The sequence below is a fragment of the Erinaceus europaeus genome, chromosome 12, assembly GCF_950295315.1.
Source record: "Erinaceus europaeus chromosome 12, mEriEur2.1, whole genome shotgun sequence".
Taxonomy (NCBI): Eukaryota; Metazoa; Chordata; class Mammalia; order Eulipotyphla; family Erinaceidae; genus Erinaceus; species Erinaceus europaeus.
Window position 1 is genome coordinate 49810620 of NC_080173.1, and position 21807 is coordinate 49832426.

A 21807-nucleotide genomic window follows, 5' to 3' on the forward strand; every position below is an offset into this window, starting at 1 on the left:
TGAGAGGAGCCTGAGGGGTGGAAAGGTGGGCCCATCAGGGCTCCTGGTTCAGGGCCTTCCCAACTCCCTCACCTACAGCTGCAGGGGGTGCTCACATTATACCTGTGGCAAGTATTCCCAAGACCAGGGAGAGAAATCTGGACGTGCTGCTGTGGGGTGGGGGCCAAGTATAATAATAAACTGATGCACAAAAAGCTTTGTAGAACTTTTTATTGTTTAAAAATCATAATTGAAGCTTCAAAAAACATACAACCCAATGCATGTGTCCCAAGTCCAGTCCCCTACTCCCTGGAGGAGAACACAGGGCTAGTACCCCCCATGTTGCTGCCCACACCACTAGCCAGGACCCTGCCCTGGGAGGCTGCCTGCTTGCCTTCCTGCCCACCATGTACACCGGCTGGGGAGGGGCCCTGGGGTGAGGTGGGGGTGGCTGGCTCTCTGCACCCTCCTGCACATATGCAGTCTGTGAGCTGTGTGTGGGAAAAGGGGACCCCAAGGGGGAAGATAAAAGAGCCAGTCCCCACTCATCCCACCCCTCCCCAGCCCCCCAGTTCAAGGGAAGCTGTCGTCATCATCTTCTGCCATCTCCTTGGCAAACTCCAAGTCTTGTTGCTCTCGTTCACGCCGTTCCTGGGAAAAGAGGGGTGAGGGCAGCAGAAGGGTCAGTCAAGAGTCTCACTCAGGCCTGTGCTCAGCCAGACCCACCCCAAGGCCAGGTACTACCACAGCTCCAGAGCCCCCGTTTTCCAGAAATCACCCCTCTCCCATTCCTTCTGCTTTCTCATGAGCAGAAAGTGGCTTACCTCTGCTGACTCCAAGTCTTTGTTATATGATTTGGGAGGAAACCTCATGGCCTGAAGCAAAGCAGAAAGAAAAGCTAGATGAAAAAGCAGTGAGGTAACATATATTTACTGTGTTCCTTCTGTGTACAAGGCATGTATAAAACAGACTATCCTCACATTTAATTTGGTGGTGGTGGGAGGGCAGCATGGTGGTGTAGGGAGTTGGGCCTGTAAACCATAAACCATATTATGTAATATCATGTCATCAATGCTGAAAAAGAGGGAATTAAGAGAATCTGGACATACTAATGACTAATGCTCTGGACTGGGCAGGGAGGAGAGGAGGATGGATTGGTTGTGGGAATGGAACGAAGACATCCAGGAAGGGGATTTTTCTGTGGGAAGAGAACTGAGGCCAACTGGGGTGAGGTGGGGTAGGATGTGGTGGCACCGGTGGGTAGCCAAAAAGAAAAGGGCAAGCAAGAGAGGGAGAATATAGGCTAGAGACAGGGGTCTTGTGTATCTTAGGGAGGACAGTATCTGCCAGATTTTAAGCAAGGCAGCAAAATCCCTGGTTTCCCAAAGGAGGAAACCAATAACAACAACAACAGAAATACAGCTGCCAAATAGTTAACAGTCCCTAACTTGGTGCCCAGCACAAGTCAGGGCTTACCAGCCGTTTGTGGAGTCAGATACCAGCCTTGCTTTTCATACAATTCATAACACTACCAGGTGACTTAACACAGTGATTTTACTTAATCTTGTCAACCCTGCAAGCAAGCCTGGCAGGTAATGACTCACCATCTGCTTCATAGACAGAGCAACAGAGGCTCGAAGAAGTTATCTTTAATCAAAATCTAGATCCCTGTACCCTCAACTCTAGCCCTGCATAGTGATCGGATTCCTTAAAAGCAAAAAAAAAAAAAAAAAAAAAGGGCTGTAGCCCCACAAGCAAAGTCCTTGCCTTGATTGGACCCTTGCCCTGTCCGTGAGTGATTTTAAAGATGAGTGGCCCATAAGCCAAGCCCATTGTTTCTGAGGAGTTCTGGGGTGTGGCTGCCACACTGTCCTTACAGACAAAAGAGCCTCTCACCTTGACGGACATGTTGTGGATATCGAGGCAGAAGGAGATGCGCTGGTGGAAGGCTAGCTGGGGCTCCCGCGTGGAGTAGATATCGATCATCTCCTTGGACTGCACGTAGCCCTTCTCATGGTTGATGCTGGCTTCAATGACGCCATCCCGGATGGCCTGCAAGTCCACAAAGGGTGGAGTGTCACCAGAAAGCCCATTTCCTAGTCCTAGAACATAACTAACTACCTGTTCTCCTGTCCTCGCTCTAGCAACTTCCCTGATTCGCTATCAGGCTGACACTCCCTAAGACCATGCCACCCAGGTCACCGTGGCCTTGGAACCAGCCCCACCTTGGCAACAATGAATTCTGCATCCTCTGGGCTGTCCAGCTGCAGCTTCTGGGCAATGTCAGCCAGGGAGATTCGGGAGTAGGAGAGGCTGATCATGCGCACACCTGGGAGAGGAAGGAGTGGGGCAAAGTGGCAGGGTGGGCAGACCCCTCACACCACAGGGTGGTCCCTGCTCCCCGCTCAGTCACAACCCCAAGTCTAGTCTGGGTCCTCCTGCTCTTGCAGTGACCCCGAGACTCTGGTTCCACACCTGTCTTGATGACGTTGTGCCGCAGTCGAATGATTAGGGTATAGGTCCCGTCTGCTTGAAACTTCTCTCCAAACTGATCCAGGACCTGGTTAAACTTGGCTAGGTTTCCAGTCCTGACAGCTGCAGAGTTGAAAGGAATGAATTAAGATGTAAGTGGGTATACACTTCAAAGAGAGACTGGCAAGCTCTGGGAGGGACAGTAGCCTTACCTTGGGTCAGAAGGAAGTAGGGCATGAGTGAGCGTTTGAGGGATGGCTGACGGAACTGCAGCCGGTCTGGGATCTCCCCCAGCAGCAGCTCCACCACGATAAGAAGCTTGTGCACCTGGCAGAGGATGACACAGGGACTCAGTGGGCAGGGAGTCCCAGCGGGTAGAGGAAGAGAATGAAATGAATGGGCTTCAATTCTGCTAGATCCACTGTCAAGTGGAGGAAGACTGCAAAGTCAGGCCCAAGGAGAAAGGGGAAAGTCTTGTATGTAGGCCTGCGATGGGCATGGGACTGAAACTCTGAATCTGAAGCCAGGAACTGGGGTAGCAGACCCTTTGATCACATTTAACACAAGCTTCGTCTCACCAGGTCAATCAGTACACATACTGCTCTAGAAGGGCCATGCTCTGTCAACAATTTGTTTGGCTCTATATGTTAACTTTTCTCAGCCATCAGGTTCCAGATGCTAACATGATGCCAACTGGACTTCCTTGGGCAGACGACCCCACCAATGTGTCCTGGAGCCCTGCCCCACCAGGAAAAGAGAGACACAGGCTGGGAGTATGGATTGACCTGCCAATGCCCATATTCAGCAGGGAAGCAATTACAGAAGCCAGACCTCCTACTTTCTGCACCCCGTAATGATCCTGGGTCCATACTCCCAGAGGGTTAAATAATAGGAAAGCTATCAGGGAAGGGGATGGGATACAGAGTTCTGGTGGTGGGAATTGTGTGGAGTTGTACCCCTCTTAACCTATGGTTTTTGTCAGTGTTTCCTTATTTATTTATTTTCCCTTTTGTTGCCCTTGTTTTTTATTGTTGTAGTTATTATTGCTTATTGGGAAACTGTGAGGATGTGGTAGAGCCTGGCAGGGCTTGACCTGAGGAGTGGATCTATCCTGTCAGTCTTTTTCTCTCTATACAAAGAGGTTGAGCAAGAAGGGACAGGAGTAACCCCAAAAGCTTTCCCCGTCTTATCAGACTCCCTGCCTCACAAAGCACCCTGCATTCCTGATACTATGGCCATTAGATAAAAAGAAAGGGGGAGATGTCAGGAAATTGTGAGGAGCCTCACAAAGCACTCTGCATTTTTCTGCCTCCAGGAGCCTGGCATTCCTTAAAACATTAAGCTAGCTCCCCCTGCTCCACCTTGCATTCCTGACACTATGGCCTATCTACATAACTGTTGTTTTGCCTGAAAGATCCCCACCCATTCCATTCCTTTGATCTATCTTCTTTCTACCTTCAAGGCCCTCCCTCCCTCCAGGGTAGTATTAATCCCACCAGTTAAAAACCCTTGTAACAGTTGCTAAGGAAGCTCCTACCTTTCCAGCTCCTTTTTGCCTTTCTCTGACCCTTTCCTAGCCATTTCCGTGCCACTTCTAGGTCTGCCCTTTAAAAGCCTTGGTTCTCTGATCAATAAATTGTCTCGCCGCCATGAGCTTGGTTCCTGAGTCATCTCCCTAGTGTTGCTGAGTGAGTAGCAGCCCAGGTTGGCTCCAGTCGAGTTCTCTACAACCCAGAGAGTATGCGCCCGGGAAGAGGAACCGCCCTATGCTAGCCAGGCAATTGCTGTTGTTGTTGGCATCATTGATGGATAGAACAGAAAGACTCCCCTGCAGGTGGGGAGCTGGGGGCTCGAACCAGGATCCTCACACCGGTCCTTGTGCTTTGTGCCAGTGTTTCCTTTTTATAAATAAAAATTAAAAAAAAAAAAAAAGGGCTGTGCTCTGAAATACAGGTAAGCCTCAGTGAATGGAAGGAAGTCTGCTACAGATGCTGGTCAGGAAGGGGGATTGCTACTGGAGGGACAGGCAATGTAAAACTTATAGAACTAGTTATCTGGGTAGAGAATGAGGCACAAGAGATGCAGAACCTTAGTGTAAGGGCAGAGAAGGCCAGTTGGAAAATTGAGTCTTTCCTCCTTGAAACCAAGGCATTTCTGATTAGTGTTTGACAGAGTTAAGCACCGTGCTTAGCAAAATGTCAGAGGCGCCATGTCCATCCATGAAGGACTTCCTCAAGCAGGGGGGTCAGGAACACAGAACAAAGTCATAGTAACTGTCACTAAGGAGGTCATGGGGTTAAATGGATGGAGGGAAAGTGTGACCATACAGTGGAAGGACTCTGAAAAAATTCAGCTTTGGGCAAGGATTCTTTACCCCTCCACATACACTGTCCTAATGCCCTAGAATAATTCATGAATTAAAATAAAATTCATGGAAATGGTAGAAGTTAATCTGTTCTAAGGGTTCTTAGGAGGCAGAAAAAGGTTATTTCAGTTAAGGGAACAGGCTGAAAAAGAGGGAGGCAAGTGTAAGGAACAGTCTGGGGGAGTATGATGGGGCTGAGGAGAAAGCACTGGGCCCCAGCTAGGAACACGATGCTTTGAATACCAGGCTGAGCTCTAAGTTTGTAGACAGAATGCTTGGCTCACCGGAAAACAGTGAGCCACCACGCCCTTGGTTTCCTCATCCCTAAGAAGGGTATAATAGTAACAACACCTGGCTCATGTACCTCACAAGAGTGATGATCCTCTACTGGGCAGGCAGTGGGGACTATTGCAAGCTTCTGAGCAAGGCAAAGATGGGCCTAGAGCTCTGCTTAGTGAGATACTTATGTGGAAATTGGGCTGGCAGAGGCAAGGATGACTAAAAATGCTAGTGATCTGAACAAGGTCATGTCAATTTCAGAAAGCGGGCAAATACAAAAGACAGGGTCTTGGGGGTCAGGCGGTGGCGCAGTGGGTTAAGTGCATGTGGCGCAAAGCGCAGGGACTGACGTAAGGATCCCGGTTCGAGCCCCCAGCTCCCCACCTGCAGGGGAGTCGCTTCACAGGCGGTGAAGCAGGTCTGCAGGTGTCTATCTTTCTCTCCCCTTCTCTGTCTTCCCCTCCTCTCTCCATTTCTCTCTGTCCTATCCAACAACGAATTGCGTCAACAAGGGCAATAATAATAACCACAACGAAGCTACAACAAGGGCAACAAAAGGGGGAAAAAAAAATGGCCTCCAGGAGCGGTGGATTCATGGTGCAGGCACCGAGCCCTGCAATAACCCTGGAGGAGGAAAAAAAAAAAAAAAAGACAGGGTCTTTAAAAAGATTTGGACAGAGGGAAGATCATCAGAAGACAAAGGAAGAAGATGGCCATCATACAACACGAGAGAGGCCCTCACAGGAAACCAGTCACATCGACCTTGGATTTCCAGCCTTCATAACATACGACAAAATGAATTTCTCTTGTTTAAGCTACTCGGCCTGTGATACCTTGTTATGGCACACTATTTGGTAAAACACCATGGGGAAGAGAGCTGAAGCTCTGAAGCAAGTATGATCACTCAAGGGGAGAACATGGATTGGCTATGGATGAAAAAGCTTTCAATGTGTCCTGCTGTGGTTTACATTTTAAACTTTATGCCATATATATGTTTTTTTTTTTCTATTTTATTTGACAGGACACAGACAAATTGAGAAGGGGGATACAGGGATAGAGAAAGAAACACATGCAGACTGATAGAGAAAGAAACAAACACATGCAGACCTGCTTCACTGTCTGTAAGTTGTCCCCCTTGCAGGTGGGGGGCATGGGCTTGAACCTGGGTCCTTATACGGGGCTTCCAACTTTCTGTCTTTCTTTACCCATCTTCATTCTCCTGTTGTTACTTAAAAACTGGTCTCTCATGTGTGGTCTGGGAGGTGGCACAGTGAATAAAGCATCAGATTCTCAACCATGAGGTCCCGAGTTCGATCCCCGGCAGCACATGTACCAGAGTGACGGCTGGTTCTTTCTCTCCTCCTCTATCTTTCTCGTGAATAAATAAATAAATTCTTAGAAAAAAAAATAAAATAAAAACTGGTCTCTCTACTTGTGCTCTTCACCCCAGCCTTATCTCTTCTAAGGACCTAGTCCATCCCCTATTTTGAATGGAAAGTTCTCCCAACTCTGCTGCTCCCCCTTTGAAGCAACCATTCCTTATTCCCCTGGGTCTCTCACCTCACCAATGGTTCACAGACCCAGGGCCTCACTGTCTTTCACCTTTTCTTGCCTCCACCACAGGAATTTTTCAAACCTTATTTATCCATAGTACAATCTGGTTTAAAGCACCATTTACTGCTTCATCTCAAGTAGTACAAAACTGTCTTAATATTACATTAAAAAAATATTTTCAGTGATTTCAAAAAGGAACTTCGTTTTTTTCTTTTGTTGCCCTTTTTAAATTGTTGTTGTAGTTATTCTTGTTACTGATGTTGTTAGACAGGACAGAGAGAAATGGAGAGAGGAGGGGAAGACAGAGAGGGGGAGAGAAAGATAGACACCTGCAGACCTGCTCACCACCTGTGAAGAGGCTCTCCTGCAGGTGGGGAGCCAGAGGCTCGAACGGGGATCCTTATGGTGGTCCTCGCGCTTTGCGCCACCTGCGCTTAAGCCGCTAAGCTACCGCCTGACTCCCCATCCATCTTTTCTATTCCTTAGTGCCTAATGTCATGACTGTCAGTCAAAAAACACTTAGTAACATGTATGCTCTACCACTGCCTGATCCCTTTCAAAAAATACTTAGTGATTTGTAGTGGTAATGGTTTAGCTTCACAGAGGTAGTCATGCGGAGATTCCTTTTGGTTGTCCGGCCACAACCAGCTCTTACATGGTCACCTGAATGATTAGGTTAGAATCTGATTTATCAATGTAATGCAAACCACAAACCAGCAGTAACTGTAAGGAGTGCTGGAGGATCAAGGATAATATATTTAGATAGAGGCAGGGAGAGAGAGAGATTGAGACCACAGCACTGAAGCTTTCTTCAATGTGGTGGGGACAGGCTTGAATCTGGTCATGCACACAGCAAAGCAGCACACTACCCAAGTGAGCTACTCTGCTGGCCTTAAGAGGGATTTTCTTTCCTTCTTTTTTTCTGCCTCCAGGGTTATCGCTGGGGCTCGGTGCCTGCACTAGGAATCCACTGCTCCTGGAGGCCATTTTCTCCATTTTATTGCCCTTGTTGTTATTGCTCTTGTTGGACAGGACAAAGAGAAATCAAGAGAGGAGGGAAAGATGGGTGGAGGAGGGGGAGAGAAAGGTAGATACCTGTAGGCCTGCTTCACCACTTCTGAAGTGACCCCCTCTGCATGTGGGGACTGGGGGCTCGAACCCAGTCCGTGTGCTTTGTGTCATGTGCACTTAACCTGCTGTGTTACTGCCTAGCCCCCAGCAGGGATTTTCTTTCTTTCTTTTTAAACACTTTTAAAAATATTTATTTTCCCTTTTTGTTGCCCTTGTTGATTTTCATTGTTGTTGTTGTTAGATAGGACAGAGAAAAATGGGGAAGACAGACAGGGAATGATAGACACCTGCAGACCTGCTTCACTGCTTGTGAAGTGACTCCCCTGCAGGTGGGGAGCCGGGGTCTCGAACTGGGATCCTTACACCTGTCCTTGTGCTTTATGCCATGTGCGCTTAACCTGCTGCGCTACCACCCGACTCCCCAGCAGGGATTTTCTAAACCTATCAAGCAGAATACATTGAACATGCTAGCTGCCTAAGAGTATTCTCAAGGTGCCCTACAACACAGCAAACAAATGTCTGCTGCCACCTTCTGGCTAATGAAGGTTAATTAAAACTACAAACTATCAGATGAGCCAGTGGAAAACGGATAATAACCACTTCTCACCGTCTGTTTGAAGCCCACAGCAGTGTGCTGAGGGGCTTTGCGAAGGGCGTTGGTCATTGTTCTCCGGGCCTCTGAGTATTCCAGCTGGATAGCTTTGATCCGTCCTGTGTGTGGAAACGGGAGAGTGGATCAAGAGAATGGAGTCACCCACCCCTTGAAAACCAGAGTGCTAAATGGGCCTCTTATGTACCAGATGAGCCCAAGACACCTTCTGATAGGTTCTGAAGTCCTTGCTCACCTGTGTAGTAGAGGTACCTTGCCCACTCATTGTTGTTGGCCTGCTCAGGGAACACTGACTTGGAAACCAGCTTCTCGGCTTGGTCATACAAGCTGTAGTGTAGGTAGTTCCGCAGCAGGAGGTTTAGAAGGGTGGCCTGCCCATCTGCATCATGTCGAAGGGTGGCTGTCCGAAGCCGAGCATGTAAGAAGCTTCAAGAAGGAAAGTGGAAAGGTACTAAAGGCCTTGAATCATAAACCTTTGGATAGGGTAGAGGTAAGATAAGCATAATGGTTATGCAAAGAGACTCTTAGCCCTGAGGATCCAAAGTCTCAGGTTCAATTCCTTACACCACTATAAGCCAGAGCTGAGTACACTGGTTAAAAAAAAAAATTAAGGGAGTCGGGTTGTAGCGCAGGTGGCGCAAAGCACAAGGACCGGCATAAGGATCCCGGTTCGAACCCCGGCTCCCCACCTGCAGGGGAGTTGCTTCACAGGTGGTGAAGCAGGTCTGCAGGTGTCTATCTTTCTTTCCCCCTCTCTGTCTTCCCCTCCTCTCTCTGTCCTATCCAACAACGACAACAACAATAATAACTACAACAATAAAACAACAAGGGCAACAAAAGGGAATATATAAATAAAATAAATATTTAAAAATAAATTAAATTAAATAAAAAATAACCCTTTGAATAGCCTCTGACCTCCACTCTTTTTTTTTGTTTAAATTGCCATTGGGGTTATTGCTGAGGCTTGGTGCCAGTACTATGAATCCACCACTCTGAGTGCTATTTTTATTTTATTTAATAGGACAGAGAAAAATTGAGAAATTGGAGATAGAGAAGGAGAAATAGACCTGCTTTACTACTTGTGAAGCTACACCCCTGCAGGTGAGGATGGGAGGACTGAACCTAGGTATCTGCAGATGGCAAGGTATGCATTCAACCCAGACCCATCTTTTCCTTTCTAAAAATGATTTACTTGGGAGGGCGGTAGTGCAGTGGGTTAAGCGCACGTGGCGCAAAGCACAAGGACCAGAAGAAGGATCCCGGTTCGAGCCTCTGGCTCCCCACCTGCAGGGGAGTCGCTTCACAGGCAGTGAAGCAGGTCTACAGGTGTCTTATCTTTCTCTCCCTCTCTCTGTCTTCCCCTCCTCTCCATTTCTCTGTCCTATCCAACAATGACAACATCAATAACAACAATAATAACTACAACAACAATAAAAAGACAACAAGAACAACAAAAGGGAAAATAAATAAAAATAAAAAAAATGATTTACTTATGGAATTGTGTTTTAAATAGCACAGTAAGAATAGAACTCATTGAGTGGATGATGATTAAGCAAAGGTTTGAAAAAAGTAGGGAGAAAAACATTCTCAGAAGAGGGAAGTACCAATGTGAAGACTGAGGAAGAATGTGTCAGGTGGGGGTAGATAAGCACCATGTTTATGTAAACAGACTCTCAAGCCTAAGGCTTCAAAGTCCCAGGTTTAATCCCTAGAGAACCACCATAAGCCAGAGCTGAGTAGTGCTCTGGTTAAAAAAAGAAAAAGTGTTTGGCGGGGCGCATTTGATTAGGTACATATACTACAGTGTGCAAAGTTCAAATCCTTGGTCTCCACCTGCAGGGGGAAAGCTTCATGTTGAAGCAGGACTGTAAGTATCTCTCTTTCTCTCCTTTTAAAAATATTTTTTACTGGGGACCGGGCGGTAGCGCAGCGGGTTAAGTGCACTTGGCGCAAAGTGCAAGGACCTGCACACGGATCTCGGTTTGAACCCCTGGCTTCCCACCTGCAGTGGGGGTCGCTTCACAAGAGGTGAGGCAGGTATGCAGTGTCTATCTTTCTCTTCCCCTCCTCTCTCGATTTCTCTGTTGTATCCAACAACATCAATGAGAACAATAACCATGAATACAACAAGGGCAATAAAGTGGGAAAAAAAAATGGTCTCCAGGAGCAGTGGATTCGTATTGCAGGCACTGAGCCCCAGCGATAACCCTGGAGGCAAAAATAAATAAATAAATAAATATTTTTATTTATTAACGAGAGGTATAGGAGGAGAAAGAACCAGATACATGTGCCGCAGGGGATCAAGCATACCTGAGAGTCTAGCACTTTATGCACTAAGCCACCTCCCGGACCACAAAATTTATTTAACCAGAGCTCTGGTTCAACTCTGGTTTATGGTGGTGCACGGGACTGAACCTGGGACTTTGGAGCCGCAGGTATGAGAGCTTCTTTGCATAACCACTATACTATAGGCATCCAAGTTCGACATCCTCGAGGAAACACTCACGAAAGACATGTCTCTGATATCTGATTACTGTAAAAAATGGCGACTAATCCCTAGCACTGCAAAAACGGTATCATCTGTTTTCCATCTACACCATGCCTTGGCCTCGTGTGAGCTTAATGTGCAGCTTGGTGATACGAGAATCCGGCATGAAGCCCAGCCAGTCTATCTTGGCATTACTCTCAATCGCACTCTGTCATTTCACAAACATCTCATAAAAACTGCAGCAAAGGTGGGCGCGAGGAATAACATCATTGCAAGACTGGCCAGCTCCTCATGGGGCGCGAGCGCTTCCACACTACGATCATCATCTCTGGCCTTATGCTATTCCACTGCAAAATACTGTGCCCCAGTATGGTTCCGTAGCCCCCATGTCCACTTGGTCGATTCCAAATTATATTCCTCCATGAGGATAATTTCTGGAACCATCCGTTCAACCCCGGTTCCATGGCTGCCAGTTCTTAGCAACATCGCCTCGCCAGATATTCGTCGGGATGCGGCATCATCTAAGTTCATTTCCCACGTCTATGCTCGACCGGACCTGCCAATATACGCTGATATCTTCGCCCACCCTGTCCAACGCTTGACGTCTCGTCACCCAGTCTGGTCCCCTACGCCTACACTGAACTTCTCTGTTCCAGACGCTTGGAAACAGAGTTGGCAGTCAGCTGAGGTAAAGAACAAACACCTCATCACAGACCCCTGCAAGTGTCAACCCGGCTTTGACCTAGCACGTTATGATTGGGCCCTCCTCAATCGGTATCGAACAGGCCATGGCTGGTGTGCCGCTATGTTCCATCGCTGAGGAGCCAGAGACGACCCGAACTGCCCCTGCGGCTACAGACAGACTATAACCCACATAGTCAACGACTGCCACCTTTCCAGATTCAAAGGAGGTCTCGAAACTTTACATCAGGCTCAACCTGACGCTGTTGACTGGCTACGGAAGAAGGGCAAACGCTAGAAGAAGAAGAACCACTATACTGTCTGACCCCCTTCCTTATCTCTATCTCCCCCATCCTCCTCAATTTTTGTCTCTATCCAGTAATAAATAAACAAAAGAAAAAAAAAGTGTCTGGCATGCCTGAGGAGAAGCAGGGAGGCCTGTGTGGCTGGGGAGTGAGTTGGGGAACAGGGGGAGATAATGTTGAGAAGGCAGTAATAGGGGAGATCATTTCAGGTCTTAAAAGCTAACACAAGGGCTTTGGCTTTTGAGGGAACTGGGAGCTGCTGCAGAGAATAGAGGGGCAAAGTGTTTTCCAGCTTGTTGTACCCTCAATTCTACCTCTAGTCCTCCCTTGTTGTGTGATGAAGGGAAGAGCCTGGAGAACAGTTCTTACCATTCTAGTGGTTTTCTCCATTTCTTCATTTGTTGCCAGTTACTTGTTCAACCCCTCACATGGCTCAGGACATGGCAACCAGCTTACTGTCCTTTACAAGACCATAGTTCTGTGGTTGTGACTGATCACATCTCTAACCAGGAGCCAGATTTACCTGCGCACCACATCCAGCTTGTCCAGGAACTCATAAACCCGGGCGTGATAATAATAACACTTTGCAGCCACAAGGTCCAAGGCCCGGCGGTTCTGAGTGCTGATCTTCTGCATCAGATCATCAGAGACCTTTTGTGCCTGGAGTGGTCAAGAAAGAATCATTTGTCAGGTCCCCAAATAGTTAAACACAGAACCATCATGAGCCAGCATTTTTTTCTCCTAGGAATATATCCAAGAGAACTGGAAATAAGATCATACTATAACTTGTATACATAAATGTTCACGGTCAGTACTGATTTATGCTACAATGTGGATAGGCTTTAAGAACATTAAGAAGGGCTCAGGAGGCAGTGCTATGAGTAGGGCACTGGATTCTCAGGCATGAGGTTCCAAGTTCAATTCCTGGCATCCCATGTGCTAGTGTTGCTCTGGTTCTCTCTGTCACCCTCTCTTTTATTTTATTTTACCAGAGCACTGATCAGCTCTAGTTTATGGTGGTGTAGGGGACTGAACCTGGGACTTTATAGTCTCAGGCATGAGAGCCACTTTGCATAATCATTATGCTATCTATCCCTGCTCTCCCTCTCACTAACAAATAATTCTTTGAATCATTAAACACAGAACTCTGGGGATGTGGCTCAACAGGTACTGGGTTGCTGGAAAAGTCATGACACATTTTTGCATAGAAAACCAGAAGAACACATCATGACTTTTCTGACAAGCCAAAAGGACATAGTCCTTGCCTGTGCGAGGGCCTAGGTCTCCATCCCCAGCACAGAAGGGTGCTTTACTGCCTTTCACTCTTTCATAAAAAATGAAATAAAGTAAAATCTTCAAAATGTCCTGGGACTAGGAAATGTCGATAGATGTACAACGTTTTGAAGATTCCCAAACCAACTAAACTTTACATTTAAAAAATGGAATAAATAACATCTAGAAGCCAAAACAAATTGACTGGCAGAGTGGCACAGGGGTAGAGTCCAGGACTAGCATGCATAAACCCCAGGTTCAGTTCCTAGCATTACCTATGCCAGAGTGTGAATTTCTAGTTCTCTCCCTTTCATTAATGAACAACAACAAAAAAAAACCTGTATGTGTATGGGTGTGGTCATCCACTAGCAAGGGGAAAAAAATGGGAATGGGGGTGTGAGACCTATGATTTCTTGAGTATACCTTCAAGACAGTGGCTAAGTTTGAGAAACAAGCTGGCGCCAACTGGAGGGAGTGGTAAGAATCCCCTATCGGGGCAAGGTGGAGAGCTTTGCAAGTGGTGTAGTGTTGAAGGTGTCTCTTTGCCTATCACCCCCTTCCCTCTTGATTTTTGGCTGTTTCTATCAAACAAAATAAAAAGATAAAAAAAAAAAAAAAAGAATCTTCTATCAGTTACTCTGCGCAGTACCTGAGTAGAATGACCACTGCCAGTTCTTCCCCACTGTGCCAGAGCTGTAGAGGAGGTTCCTCTGGATGTGGGGTGAGGTGCAATCTAGGGGAGAGTTAGTAACCCTGTTTCTCCACCACAGACAATCTCCCCTGCGTGCCCCTGGATACCTCTTTGTAGCGTTTGCTGTTCATCAGGAAGATGACCACGAGGAGTTGTAGGTAGGCTTCCACTTCAGGCAGGAGGGGTGTTGATGCAGCCTTTCCTGTTCGGGGACGGAACTGCAGATCAGCTTCTGTGTCCATGGGCTAAGAGAGGACACAAATTACCACAGAAGCTCAGATCCAGCAGCCAAGAATGAATTAAGCACTCACTATATACTTTAACAAGTATTTGTGTGCCCGCTGTATCTCAAGATTTTTTTTATCTTTATTCTTATCAGAGATTTAATATTGATTTTACAAAACTCTAAGGCAATAGGGGTATAATTCTATACAGTTTGGGAACCAGAGTTCTGTATCCCATCTCCTCCAATGGAAACTGAAGTTCTCCCGAGGTCACTAATACATACAGGATGGTTCTATAACTATCTGTATGTGTAGATATCTATATTTATATCCCCTCCCCATTTTTTAATGGTCCTGTCTTCTTTTCCTTTTTTAAAAAATTTATTCCTTTTGCCCTTGTTGTCCAATTGTGTAGTTATTATTATTGCTGATGTTATCATTGTTGGATAGGACAGAGAGAAATGCAGAGAGGAGGGGAAGACAGAGGGGAGAGAAAGACAGACACCTGCAGACCTGCTTCACCGCCTATGAAGCGACTTCCCTGCAGGTGGGGAGCAGAGGGCTTGAACCAAAATCCTTATGCCGGTCCTTGCGCCTTTGCCTGACGTGCCGCTTAACCCGCTGCACTACCGCCGACTCCCCTTCACTTCCTTTCTAGTCACCCCTACACCTATTACTACTTCCAAGTGTCTTTTCCCTCTTCTCTCTTGGATAAGCAAAACAGTGCCTGGCTTCCTCTGGTGTTTTCCAGATTCACTTCCCTTTCATTGATGCTTTTAAAAAAAAAGATTCCTGGTGACCAACACTTTGGGTTCTGGTGGAATGGGGGATACAGAGCCCTCTGATTTACTCCCCCTATCGCTTACCCGTCTCAAGATTTTTCTAGGTGTTGAAGATACAAAATATATAATATCTTTCCCAAGGAAGGCAAAGACGGCTACCGGAGTACAGCAGACATCTTCCGAGTATAATAGGAACAGGAAGGATGGTATACAGAAGGGTGCTCCAAGAGATTATAGTGAGTAGAGAATGAACTACCATACCTGGAACTACTGCAAAGCCTATCACAGTGTTTAATGAAGTGCTATAAATTCTACAGCTGAGAACAAGAACCAGACATTCTAATTTTTTTTTGTGTGTGTGTGGGGAGCGAGGAACTCTCTGTTTGCATAACCATTATGCTATCTACCCCTGCCCGAGGCATTCTCTATGCACGTAGGAACAAAGGTATGTGGGGGAAATTTAATTAGGACTTATAGTCACAGAAAATGGAATAATAATATCTAGCGAGGTAAAAATCTTATGATTAAAAAAAAGTTTAGTTATTTAAGAGAAAGAATCAGAGCATCCCCTGGGGTACAAGTGATGTTAGGGACTGAATCTAGAACTTCATGCTTGAGAGTTAAGCACCTCATCCACTGTGCCACCTTTCAGGTGTTGTTGTTACTATTATTGTTGTTATTGCTGTTGGACAGGACAGAGAGAAATCGAGAGGAGGGGATGACAAGAGAGGGGGAGAGCAAGACAGACACCTGCAGACCTTCTTGTTTATTTATATTTTATTATTTTCCCTCTTGTTGCCCCCCCTTTTCCTATTGTTGTTACTGATGTCATTGTTGGATATGACAGAGAAATGGAGAGAGGAGGGGAAGACAGAGGAGGGGAGAGAAAGACAGACACCTGCAGACCTGCTTCACTGCCTGTGAAGCGAGTCGGTGGCTCAAACCAGGATTGTTATGCAGGTCCTTGTACTTTGTGCCACCTGCGCTTAACCCGCTGTGCTACCGCCCGACTCCCTCAGGTTGTCTTATTTTCAAAAAAATGATATGAGACAATGGGGACAAAAAAAGGGAGGGGAGAGGAGGGATAGGCAGTGATGCACCTGGTTAAGTGCAGATATTACCAAGCACAAGGACCCAGGTTTGAACCCCCGCTCTTCACTTGTGGGAGGTCCGTTTCATGAGTGGTGAAGCAGGTCTGCAGGTATCTACCTTTTTCTCTCTGTCTCTTATTTATTTATTTCCCGGAGCACTGTTCAGCTCTGGCTTATGGTGGTATGTGGGACTTGACCTGGGACTTTGGAGTATCAGGCATGAGAATCTGTTTGCATAACCATTAAGCTACCTACCCTCCGTCCAATGTCTACCTTTCTCTCCCTCTACTTCCCCATCTTCTCAATGGAGCAGTGGATTCATAGTGCTGGTACTGAGACCCAGTGACTGGAGGTAATAAATAAATAAATAAAAAAGAACCAAAACAATCAAAAAGTTAATTATGGGGTAGGGTAGGTAGCATAACGGCTATGCAAAAAGACTCTCATTCCTGAGGCTCCAAAGTTCCAGGTTCAATCTCCTACACTGCCATAAGCCAGAGCTGAGCAGTGCTCTGGTAAAAAAATAAAATAAAAAATATGATAATCAGGAAGGTAGTGCAGTGGATAAAGCTTTGAACTCTCAAGTACAAGGTCCTGAGTTTGACCCCTGGAGACATATGTGTCACAGCGATACTCTGGTTTTTTTTTCTTTTCTTCCTTCTATTAAAACACAACAGGGGCCAGGCAGTGGCACACCTGGTAAAGCACACACATCACTATGTGTGAAGACTTGGGTTCAAGCCCCTGGTCCCCACTTATATGGGGGAAGCTTCATGAACAATGGAACAGTGCTTGCAGCTATCTCTCCTCTCTCCCTCCCTCCATTTCTGTCTCTGTTAGAGGGAGGAAGAATCCTAAACAAACCAAAACCAAACAAGATTTCCTTGAGTAAATTTAAAGATGGAAAACTAAAAAAAAAAAAAAATTCAGACGGGACAGTAAGTCTTCGTTATTATCTCAAATGCTTTTCTGAATTGTCATAACTATGGAACAGACTATAAGCATACAGGTATCTATAAGGGGCAGTGAGATTTAAGAAAGAGCAGGGCCTGGCCTGTACCACAAACAATGGGAATTTTACAGTGAAAAAGGAAAAGGTCGTTCTTGACGTGGCTTCACTAACATTCACTATGTGTCAGACACTGTTGTATGAGCTTTACCAAACAAAGAAATGAGGCCCTAAGAGGACGGGGTTTCTCACCAGTTGGTCAGAGTTTGGATTCAAAACCTTTCTTTTTTGGTGCCAAGGCTCTGCTGGAGCTTTGCACTTGCAAGATCCCACCCCTCCCAGACTCAGAAGATGTTGCAGGGCAGAAAGTTGGTTCTGTTGTTGGTGGGCAAATGAATACCAAAATGGGCTTTCTTGCTTCAAGATGGAAAACAATTACCCCTGGAGGATGGGTGCGGTGGACTGTCTGAAGCCAGGCCTATGACCTTTAAGCCAGTCTAAACCACTCACCTCTTCCAGGAAGGGTAACAAGAAGTCTCGAGTGGCATTATTAGAGGTGAAGAAGCCATGTATAGCCTTATACAGAACATAGTGGTTAAGGCGCCGTGATGTGGAAGGCAGCATCCGAAGGGCCCTCAGCACAAATCGAGGCTCCTTGCCGGAAACAGCCTTCTCCAGCTGTTTCACATGTTCCTTGATGTCTGTGGGATATCAGAAGGGAAATACATTATTTCCAAGTCTCCCTATCGCCCCACCACGATGCTCTTACAAAGGGGCAGGAGATGGCCAGTCACTTCATCTCTCTCTCTTTTTTTTTAAAAATATTTTTATTTATTTTACTTTTGAGAGAGATGCAGAGAGAGGGATAGAAACACCAGAGCACTGTTCAGCTCTGGTTTATGGTGGTGGTGGTGGGGGTTGAACCTGAGATTTAGGAGCCGCAGGCATGAGAGTCTCTTTGCATAACCATTATGCTGTCTCCCCACCCCACCCCATCTCTTCTATTTTAACAGGCTTAAGTAAAGGCAGAAGCGAGACAAAAATAAAGCTCAAACCGTAAAGGAATGGCAGAAGAGAAACTGAAGAGGAAGAAAACAAACACACAGGTTTGTTTTTAAGCAGTAAGTTTAACTGTGAACAATGGGAGACCTCTCACACACATGACTAATGAGTTTGTCTTTACTAAAAAAAATTCTCAGTAATTGTGTAAACAAAAGATTTCTGCAACAAATCTGACCAAGAGTCATTCTTAAAAAAAATTTTTTTTTTTTGTTTTTCATTCTTAAAAATTTTAAGGATTCTCCCCAACCCAAGATTCGTATTCTGATTCTACCAAGAGCTTGTATAAAAGGTCAGATTACTAACAGACAAAACAAAAAGAGCAAAGGCCAACAGCTAATAGTCATAAAAAATATAATCCATTGGAGTAGGGTGGCAGTGCAGCGGGTTAAATGCAGGTGGCGCGAAGCACAAGGACCGGCATAAGAATCCCGGTTCGGCCCCCAGCTCTCCACCTTCAGGGGAGTCGCTTCACAATCAGTGAAGCAGGTCTGTAGGTGTCTACCCCCCCCCCCCATCTCTGTCTTCCCTTCCTCTTTCCATTTCTTTCTGTCCTACCCAACAACGACAACATCAATAACAACAATAAGACAAAGGCAACAAAAGGGAATAAATAAATACTTAACAAGGGCAACAAAAGAGAATAAATAATAAATATATAATTCATACAAGGTCCCAAGGTCCTGTAGTAGGGAAGCTTCATGAATGTTGTAGGTCTCTCCTTTTCTGTCTCTTTCCTTCACCCTCTCTCAGTATATATATTTCACCAGTATTAGAACAATTACAAATGAAAACTTTCTTCTTCCTCTTCTTCTAAATGTGGTGCCTGGGAATGAACCAAGGCCTTGAACACATGTGATTACCTCTGCGTGGCTTCCTGGGTCTAAATTTCTATTTTTTAAAAAATTAAAAAAAATTAAATGTTAAAATATTTATTTTATTTTTTAATGAGAGAGAAAGAAGGATACAGAAAGAAAAATAGACCAGAGCACGGCTCAGCTGGTGCTGGGTATGGAACCTGGGACCTGAGCCTCTTGAATAACCATTGTACTATCTATCTCTCCAGTCCTATTCTCTCCCTCTGGTCAGGGAGACACAGAGAGGAAAGACATTACAGTGTATCCTTAAGCATGTAACGTCAGGGCTAGAACCTATGGTCTTGTACTACTGTTTACATAAACTTGACCTGGTAAGCTAGCTGTCTTTCTCTGCCCAGAAAACATTTACTAAGTAACATTAAGTTAATGTTACTAAGTAACATTAACGTCAGGGCTAGAACCTATGGCCTTGTACTACTGTTTACATAAACTTGACCTGGTAAGCTAGCTGTCTTTCTCTGCCCAGAAAACATTTACTAAGTAACATTAAAATCCCAGGTTCAGTCCCCCCCAGTGCTCTGGGAGGGAAAAAAAAGGCAACAAAACACAGGGTGAAAAGGACACTTCTCCTGGTAGAATGTGGATCAGTCCAGTTTGGACAACACCTACTAAAAACTTTAAAAATGTTCATCTCTGAAATATCTAAATTCTAGGAGCCAAGATAGCTACATGAAGGCAAGCCTAGGGTGTTTCTGCTCAAGAAATCTCTTCAGATCCTGACATTCTTGAATAGAAAAATCTCCATCCTTTTGACTAGGTACCTAAGAGTTCTAGGAAATAAGCATAAAAGTAGAAGAAAAACTTGGACACAATGTCAGTCATTGCAAAATGTATTCATTAATGGTAACAAGAAGGGGAAACATTTTAAATGTCCAAGAATAAGGGAATGCAATTAAAGTTGCCTCTACATACTCAGTAGAATGGTACTTGGGTTACATTTATGACTTGAAAATAGAAATAGTAGCCTGGAAGGTAGTACAGTGGATAAGGTGCTGGACTCTCAAGCATCAAGTCCTGCATTTGATCCCTGGCACAGCATGTGCATGTGCTAGTTATCTCTCTCATAAAATAAATACAATCTTCCTTCAGTGTGGTGGCTGCCAGACATGATCCTAGGCGGTGTGCACTATCCAAGTGAACTATTTTGCTGGGCCCTTCCTAAGCATTTTAATCTTTACGACAGCCCACGAAGCAGATACAATAGTTTTGTTTAAAGGCAAGTAAGGAAACTATTTGGAGTCCGGGTCTTGCAAATCTGAGTTCACTGCTCCAGGTCACTCTTTCATTCAGGTAGAGATGGAGGGTGAGATACCACAGAATCAAAGGCTTCTACTACAACCACAGCACCCCCACACGGTGCTGGGGTTTGAACTTGGGTGACTATCACAATCATTATTTTAGGTTAAGGATCTTTATTAGACACCAATCTTGATGTCCAACTTCAGAGCAGAAAGTGATGCGGTGAACACTATCACACCCTCACAATCAGGGTATTTTTGAGCTGGTTTCTCATGCAGTAGTTAAGAAGAGAGAAAACCCAAATAGTTTGATTCCGCTTGACCCAGAACTTGGAAAACAGCATCTGGGTGTGGCGGCGCACCTGGTTGATCACACACATTACAGTGCACAAGTTGGACTCAGGTTCAAGCCCTCAGTTTCCACCTGCAGGGGGAAAGCTTCATGAGTGGGGAAGCAGTGCTGCAGGCGTCTGGGTCTCTCTCCCTCCCTCATCTCTCTCAATTTCTCTCTCTATCCAAAATAAGAAGATATTAAAAAACAAAACATCAGGATTACAGTGGGAAGTTCCCACACTCTCTCCCACATGTGGACAGGAAGCTTTAAGTGAGATTAAGACCTGGCAGGAGCGAGAGGACAGTAAGAAATAGACATAGACCAAGCGCCCAGAATAAAAGAAATGGGGAGGGGGGGGTCCTGATTGGGGTGGTGCTTAGGTAGATCAGTATTAGAATGATGCCTCACGGCTAAAATATCTGTTTAAACCCTGCAGAAACACAACTGGAACACGGATTTGAAGGCAGAGTGAGCGAGCAATGGGATTCTTCGGGCACCTCAACTGGAGAAATAAGGAAGACAGACACTAGCAGAAAGGGTTCTTTGCTCCCTAGCCGAGGAGAGATCCTTCTTACGTTCCAAGCTCAGAGCCCAGCATTCTGCATTACCCGGCCCCCTTTACACAGATAAACACAAACCCAGCTGCTAGACGGACCAAACAGGTCCGAGGGAAGAGCGTAAAAAGAGGGGTCTGCAGCCCCGGGAGCCCGGCTTTTCCACGCAGCCCCGGGTGCGGCGGAGGGTGGAGAGAAGGTCCAGTGACCGGGCGGCCGGGCCAGCGGCACCGGGGGCTGAGCCCGAGGGCCCGGGAGTGGCGGGGCTGCCAGGGGTCCCACAGAGACGCCGGGTCACCGGGGCGCTGTCACCCGTAATCGCAGCACGTCCCGGGCCTGGGTGCTCGTACCCTCCAAGGTGACGGTGTCCAGCTCTCGCTGCGAGTGCTCAGCCGTCGCCGTCTTGCCGTCGGCCTCCCCGGCGGAGGCACCACCGGCCGCCGCCTCCTCTTTCATCTCTACATCCTGGGTGGCCGGGGGCGCCGGTGGTTCTTGTTCCCCTCCCCCGGGCGGTGGCTTCGACTTGTCCGCGCCGCGGCGCCGCGCCGAGCCCTCCTGTTTCATGGCGCCGGGGATCGCGGCCTAGTCCAGGGACCGAGGCCGGGGCCTCACGTGAACCCTCGCAGCAGGGACCAGCAGCCGAGGCAGGCCTGCACACGAGCGCGGGATCGCTCGCGTCGGGCCGCACGATGACGGAGCAGCTGCAAACCCCTTCCCGGCGCTGGGCCTTCTGGGAAGCGCCAGGCCCGACGGGTCGATCGCCGAGTCAACAAAGGGGAGAGAAATCAATCAGCCGAAGTGCAGGGTGGAGGCGGACCTTCGACGAAAGATGGAGGAGGAGCCAGAAAAGGTGTGAGAGTTTTCTTTGGACTGCTCAAGTGTGCTGATTTTGTTCCTCACGCCTGCACTTCTGCGCCTGTCCACAAGAGAG

At 46.5% G+C, this 21807-nt stretch overlaps 1 protein-coding gene across 1 annotated transcript; it reads right to left on the reverse strand.

The window, feature by feature from the left end:
• Positions 1–195: 195 nt before the first annotated feature.
• On the reverse strand, positions 196–21613 carry PSMD3 (proteasome 26S subunit, non-ATPase 3). The gene is made up of 12 exons (XM_007531019.2): positions 21227–21613; positions 17324–17514; positions 13875–14012; positions 12328–12464; positions 8566–8756; positions 8328–8431; positions 2664–2778; positions 2455–2574; positions 2205–2308; positions 1876–2031; positions 804–854; positions 196–630 (listed from the first exon to the last, which is right to left on the reverse strand). Exons 1-12 carry the CDS (start codon positions 21438–21440, stop codon positions 553–555), a joined length of 1599 nt encoding a protein of 532 aa, XP_007531081.1. The 5' UTR covers positions 21441–21613; the 3' UTR covers positions 196–552.
• Positions 21614–21807: the final 194 nt, after the last annotated feature.